Genomic DNA, 7,500 nt, shown 5'->3' with positions numbered 1-7,500 from the left:
CCCTAAAAAAATACAAAGTAGATTGGAAGTCTTGCAGTGCACCGTTCACACAGTTTTAATCAACACGAAGGATCGTGTATAAGACTTGTAACATGAAGAAGTGCAAATACATGGTGTTCGAATTTCATTCAATTTCTTCATATTTTCAGATTTTGTTTAAGGAACTCAAGTACATTTCCAGTGTATTGTCAAAAGTATGGGATTCCCATCCTTATGAACTAAACATACCATAGGACATCAGTGTTGTGCTTTGTAATTCCACGGAATGGGGGTTAGGGACAAATACATACCATCTTAGGGCTAACAAGGGACCAATTCCTCCCAGATTTGAAAGAGGAGAGTTAATATACACTCGGATTTAATCATTAATCGAAGATCCATAATCCCACTTTTCAGATATGGTTTATACATAATCTGATATTTTTCTCTCTTTATTGAGTAACTGTGTTATGCAATCAACGTCTTTTAAGTTACTTCGAAATGGATTGAAACAATCTGTGTAAAACTCATTTCGTGTAAGCCTATTTGCGGCAACTAGTGTGTAAAGATTTCCTTCCTGTGTGTTTATTTCCGTGTGGATATATTGTGAAATATACAGATCATAGATATACAGACAAATAAGTATGTATGTGTATGTGTGTGTGTGTGTGTGTGTGTGTGTGTGTGTGTGTGTGTGTGTGTGTGTGTGTGTGTGTGTGTGTGTGTGTGCATGTATGTTTGTATGTATGTATGTATGTATGTATATATACATATGTACAATTTAAAGAACCATAGTTGACACGGTTAAAGCAAATGTACTTATTTGAAAAAGGTTCAATAAATGATGAAAAATTACTTTTGGGCTTTTATTCTCCAATTAAACGCAACGACTTTAACAATATTTATAATGATAATTATGGCAGTAACACAAGGAAAAGTATTTATAATAGCAATAAACATAAAAGGATAATATGTATCAAATCATGATATAGATCATAGTCATAGTGACACGGATAATAGTACCAACAACGACAATAATAACAATGGTACTATTCACAATGTGCATCATCATTAGTGTTATCATTACTGCAATCATTATTAACATCGTTACAAATCATAATAATGATGATAATAATTACACATAAAACCCCATGTTATTTACACGGACAAGTAAACAGCTGATTAGATACACGCTTATTTACACTGGGAAAAGAAACAGCTGACCGTGAAGAGATGGTTCGACTCCCAGAAGATAATTGTATAATTGTAATATCATTCGAAAAAAAATTCAATAGGTTGTCATATTCTCTTCGTTATACATTTCTCGTACCAAAAAATAAATTGCAATAATTCATTTACTTTACTTAACTTCATTTTTTTCCCTGATTTTCTACCCATCGCCATATTTTCTTTTGATACAGTTATTTTACCTCTTCACATATTATCACCGCTTTTGGTTAGTCATTTAACAATTAAGATATCCATTTAAGTCACCAGTCTTTTATCTCGCTCCACGTACGCAGTTTCCCACAGTTTTATAAGGAAAAACAGTCAGTATACTTAGGTGGGCTCAGCGTGTTGGTAAGTGGCTAAATTTATCCGTAGTAGCAATAGCATAGAAATATATATGAAAGAGAAGTGATAGTAAAGGTGACCATAGCAATATTGGTAGTAATGGTGATGGTAGTGATGATAATGAGAATAATAGTGTTGGTGATGGTGGGGATGTATATTGTGAGTATGTCATAGTGATTGTGATGATAATGATGGTAATATTAATAATGGTAATAATTTGATAATGATAATAAAGATAGTGATAATGATAATGATATCAATGGTAATAATATAATAATGATTGATAACAATAACAATAGTAATAATGATAAAAAAATAATGAAAATAATGATAATAATGATAAAAGCAATAATAATAATAACCGTTATCATTATTGATATTATCATTATTATCGTAATTATTGTTACCATCATTATCATTATACCACCAATTCTACTACTGCAATAATGATAATGGTAGTAATGATAGGGATAGTAATGATAATAATGGTACTAATAATAATGATGGTGGTGATGATAATGATAATAATAACAATGGTAATGATAATGATCATAACATTCATAACTATAATAAGGATTATGATTATAATAATCATAATTATAATGAGTATGATAATTATAATGATAATGATAATAATAATGCAAAAGATAATCAAAATACAAATAATGATGGAGATAATAATAATATAATAATAATAATAATGATAGTAATAATAATAATGATAGTAATGATAATAATGGTAGCAGTAGGAGTTATAATAATAATAATAATATCAGTAATCAGTGATGATATTGATTCTAATAATAATAACAATACTTCTTATTATTGTTTGGTTATTGGTGTTATTATTATTATTATTATTATTATTATTATTATTGTTATCATCATTATTATAATTATTATGATTATTATTATTATTATTGTGGTTGTTGTTATTATCATAATCATTATCATCATCATCACCATCATCATCATCATTATTAATATTATTTTTTTCATGATGATGATGATAAAGATCATAAGAATAAAGATAATGATAAAAACAATAATTGAGATATAATAATAATGATAATAGTGGTAAGAATAATAATGGTGATGATAACAATTACGATAATACTAATAATATAATGATATTCATAATAATAATGATGATGATAATAATAACAATAACCATAATGATAATGATGATAATAATAATAATAATAATAATAATAATAATAATAATAATAGTAGTAGTAGTAGTAGTTGCAGTAGTAGTAATGATAATAATATCAATAAAATTAATAACAATGTTAAAGATAATATCATTCATAATAATATTATTATTATAGTTCTTATTGTTGTTGTTGTTGTTAGTAGTAGTAGTAGTAGTAGTAGTAACATCATCATCATTATTAAAATTATCATCACTATTATCATTATTTGTATTATCATTATTATTATTATTATTAAAATTATCATCACTATTATCATTATTAAAATTATCATCACTATTATCATTATTAATATTATCATCACTATTATCATTATTTTTATTATCCTTATTATTATTATTATTAACACATCATCCTTTACGCATATATATTACATTAATATTTAACGTTCTTTAAAAAACTTAGAACCTCCGACTATGGCAACGACTCTCCTTCTGTTGACTCTGCTAACGGCAACAACGGGGATTTTTGGATCACCTGTTAAACCTGTGCCAAAAGAGCGTGAGTTTTATTGATGTTTGAAGTTTATTCGTGGAAACTTCCTACTTTTGTTTCCTACTAAAGTTTTAGGAATATTATGATAAAGCTTGTGAGGAAACTGTATATAAAGTTTTAGGATTATTATCATAAAGTTTGGGAAGCTTTAGGGAAATTTATATTAAGTTTCAGAAGGTATATGGATGCCCATGGAGAAAGACTTGTGGAAGAAAAAATACGAGATGGCAACAGACGAAGGAGAGGAAGATGAAGAAAATTAGAAAAGAAGGAGGAGGAAGAGAGAGAAAGAGGGGGGGTGGATAAAGAAAGAGAGAGAGAGAGAGAGAGAGAGAGAGAGAGAGAGGGGAGAAAAAAAGAGAGAGAGAGAGAGAGAGAGAGGGGGGGGGGGAAGAAAGATAGAGAGAGAGAGAGAGAGAGAGAGAGAGAGAGGGAGAGAGAGAGGAGAAGAAAGAAAGAAAGAGAGAGAGAGAGAGAGAGAGAGGGGGGGGGGGGAAGAAAGATAGATAGAGAGAGAGAGAGAGAGAGAGAGAGAGAGAGAGAGAGAGAGGGAGAGAGAGAGGAGAAGAAAGAAAGAGAAAGAGAGAGAGAGAGAGAACAAAGAAACAGCCAATAAGAACGAAAATGAAATATAAGAATGAGAAAAGAAATCAACAAACAAAAGGGGGAAAAAAAAAGAACGAAAAAGACAGAAAGATACATAACCAAATCACAGCACACCTCATTTCCACCCCCCCCCCCCCCACAAAAAAATAATAATAAAAAAAATAAAAAATATAAAATTCGTCCTTACCCTTTATTTTAGTGCTCGACATCATCCTTGAGTGGGCGCCCTTGATATGGCTCCACCCAGAGGAAGTTTTCTTCCCGTCCAGCGTGGAATTTCACTTCGAAAACGTCGAGGTAAGTGAACGAATCTGAAATTTACCCCCCCCCCCCAAAAAAAAAAAAAAAAAAAAAAAAAAAAATAGACAAATAAATAATAGTAAAATAATTGTGGTAATAATAATATTATTAATAATAATAATGATAGCAATAATGGTAAACAATATAACTAACTAAATATATAAATAGCAAAAATAATGATAATCATAATAATGTATAAATAAACAAATATAATTAATAAATAGGAAAATGTATAAACAGATGGTTAGATAAAATAAAATAAATGTTCGAACACAGTCTAAAGTGATTCTTATTGATATAAAATAAAGTTTGTTTATTCTAATCGGCGACTGGTGAAGAATTAAAAGTATAAATATGCCAGAAGTTGTCCTTAGTCTATAAGGAGTATTGCGAAAACTGTCTTTAAATATTATGGCGAAAATATTTTGTGATTAGTGTGAAGTCTTTAATGAATATGACGAAAATAGTATGTAATTATTTTGTAGTTTGTAATGAATATACGCAATGGGTGTCAATAATTGGTCTGTAAAACGTTCTCCTTAGGTACGCGCAGCAGACGAGACCGTGACGCAGGCCTCACCGGACCGCTGGAGTGTGTTGACCGGACCGGAAACCAGTTCTATGCACTTGAATTCGGTCCCTGATCTTGGTCGGTGCACACGTTGTGTTTTCGCTCAAAAATCACTGTAGAAATGTGTGTGTGTGTACGTACGTACGTGTGTGTGTGTGTGTGTGTGTGTGTGTGTGTGTGTGTGTGTGTGTGTGTGTGTGTGCATACATGCATTACACACACACACACACACACACACACACACACACACACACACACACACACACACACACACATACACATATATATATATATATATATATATATATATATATATGTATATATATATATGCATCTATAGATAGACTGATAGCTAGATACACATATAGATAGATAAAGAGATAGATTGATAGCTAGATACACATATAGATAGATAAAGAGATAGATAGATAGATAGATTTATATATCAGAAGAAAGAAAAACTGTTTTACAAGCTAACCAGACCTCCCAAACAACCACTTTTATGTATTCCTGTTTACACTGAAATTCTTCTGGATGTGTGATATATATGTGTATATACGGTATATGTTTACTATGTATACACACATGCATATACATACATACATACATATACTCATATATATATATATATATATATATATATATATATACACATATACATACACACAGTCCATGTGTGTGTGTGTGTGTGTGTATTTATGTATATTTATATACATAGGACAAACATAGGACGAACATATTGTACGACTAAGGGCGCGTTTGCACCGGTGCAAGTGTTCGTGTGTACAGGAGGTATGCGCCTATTTCATAGGGAAGCAAGCAGAGATATGTCTCTGCGCAAGGGGAGGCATGCTTCAAATCTGTGCGCACAGGCCAATGTGCACATACGCACGCAGGCGCTGGGATGGGAGCACAATTGCCAGCCGCATGCCAGTTACCATTTGATATACACATGTTTATTGCCAGTATTGCGGATTGGTCAACCGAAAAAGAAAAAAAATTAACTTTATTGAGGATTATCGTTCCTTTACATGTCTGCGGAAGGCTAACTATGATAATTATAAAGACAGGAGTGATGCCCTCCTGTTCCTAAAAGCCTAAATATGATTTAGGGACGTTAAAGGCAGTCCTAAACAAAATAAAATACATTCGGTCGTACATCATAGACCCACTCGCGCCATTTTCTTCGATTTCGTCTTTGTCTCAAAAATAACACCGGCTGCGGCAACAGCAACTGCTCGGTCGAGACCAAACATGCTCTCGACGTGCGTATTACATGCGGAGAGGCATGCGTAGCCGCACGGCAACAAGGCGCAAGGCGCACCGGTGTAAACGCGCCGTAAGACAACAAACTTCCTTTTTTAACAGCTTTTTGCGACCCACTTACTCACCCGCAGACTGTGCGGACTGTCTCTTGGACTGGTTTGCGGGCCAGAATGTGAGTGAAGTGACTGTCCCAACTTACGTCTTTATTAAGGACTACCATGACGCTTGCGGCACCGTGGACGTCGCATATCGCAGCTTCTACCCGTACAATTTCGGGAAAGATGTGTGTGTGGGTGAGTATACAAATATGCAGTATATAGCATATAGTGAGTATACACATATAAATATATATATATATATATATTCATATATATATTCATATGTATATATATATATATTCATATATATACACACATATATATTCAAAATATATATATATATATATATATTCATGTACATATTCATATATATATATATATACATATATATTCATATACATATTCATATATATATATATATATTCATATACATTTTCATATATATATATATATATATATATATATGTTCATATACATATTCATATATATATATATATATATATATATATATATATATGCATACATACATATTCAAACATATATATATATATGTATATGTATATACTTATATATATATATATTTATATATATATGTATATATATAATCAATATCGTCGTGTTTGTGATACTTTCATCTTTCTCATCGTCTTCTTATTCACTTCATTATTATCACTATCATCGCCATCACCACCACACAAATACACGAACGCGCGCTTACACACACAGACTTACATGCACACACACACACACACACACACACACACACACACACACACACACACACACACACACACACACACACACACACACACTCACTACACTACACTACACACAAAAATTCCCACACACACTCACTACCATATACACGAGCACTGCATACGTTCCACACTTTTACCCTGCCCTTTTAATAACCGGGTTTCATTCCACACAGATAAAAATGAAGTGTTCTGACATCTTTCACTCAGGTGTTCCCGTCGGCGATGTGTGTGAGGGTTACATGCAGTCCTTTGGAAACCACGTAGGCGACTGGGAGCATTTCTCGATAAGGATAAGGGTGAGTTTCCTTTCACAGTGTATGAGGTTGGGGAGGTGGAAAGGGTGGCAAGGGTTATGGAAGGATAGGGAGAGAGAGAGAGGGAGAAGGAGAGGGGGATAGAGTGAAGGGGAGAGGGAGGAGGAGATAGGGATAGAGGGAAGGAGAGAGGGAGGGGGAGAGGGAGAAGGAGATGGGGATAGATGGAGGGGGGAGGGATAAAGGGAAGGAGAGAGGGAGAAAGGGAGAAGAAGAGGGGTTAGAGGGGAGGAGAGGGGGATAAAGGGAAGGGGAGGGGGAGAGAGGGAGAAGGAAAGGGGGTAGAGGGGAGGAGAAAGGGAGAAAGAGAGGGGGGATAGATGT

At 33.1% G+C, this 7,500-nt stretch overlaps 2 protein-coding genes across 3 annotated transcripts in view; both read left to right on the top strand.

The window, feature by feature from the left end:
- The window catches only part of LOC125047914 (complement C3-like), a 29,595-nt gene extending 29,362 nt beyond the window's left edge, over positions 1-233 (top strand). Inside the window, exon 33 of the mRNA XM_047646461.1 lies at positions 150-233. Within this exon, the coding sequence (XP_047502417.1) occupies positions 150-233 (84 nt within the window). The remainder of the gene's footprint in view (positions 1-149) is intronic.
- A 1,263-nt stretch (positions 234-1,496) lies between these two features.
- Positions 1,497-7,500, top strand: part of LOC125048003 (vacuolar protein sorting-associated protein 62-like) — a 9,309-nt gene continuing 3,305 nt past the window's right edge. Inside the window, exons 1-6 of one of the 2 annotated variants that reach the window (XM_047646575.1) lie at positions 1,497-1,560; positions 3,174-3,269; positions 4,069-4,166; positions 4,713-4,818; positions 6,138-6,299; positions 7,070-7,158. In XM_047646575.1, coding sequence (XP_047502531.1) covers positions 3,185-3,269; positions 4,069-4,166; positions 4,713-4,818; positions 6,138-6,299; positions 7,070-7,158 — 540 coding nt within the window. In that variant the 5' untranslated portion in view covers positions 1,497-1,560; positions 3,174-3,184. Of the gene's footprint in view, positions 1,561-1,603; positions 1,630-3,173; positions 3,270-4,068; positions 4,167-4,712; positions 4,819-6,137; positions 6,300-7,069; positions 7,159-7,500 lie in introns of those variants that run through there. The other variant, XM_047646576.1, reaches the window with a different exon arrangement.

The sequence above is a fragment of the Penaeus chinensis genome, chromosome 42, assembly GCF_019202785.1.
Source record: "Penaeus chinensis breed Huanghai No. 1 chromosome 42, ASM1920278v2, whole genome shotgun sequence".
NCBI classification, from domain to species: Eukaryota; Metazoa; Arthropoda; class Malacostraca; order Decapoda; family Penaeidae; genus Penaeus; species Penaeus chinensis.
The sequence above is the reverse complement of the archived record's forward strand: the minus strand, read 5'-3'. Positions and strand labels throughout refer to the sequence as shown.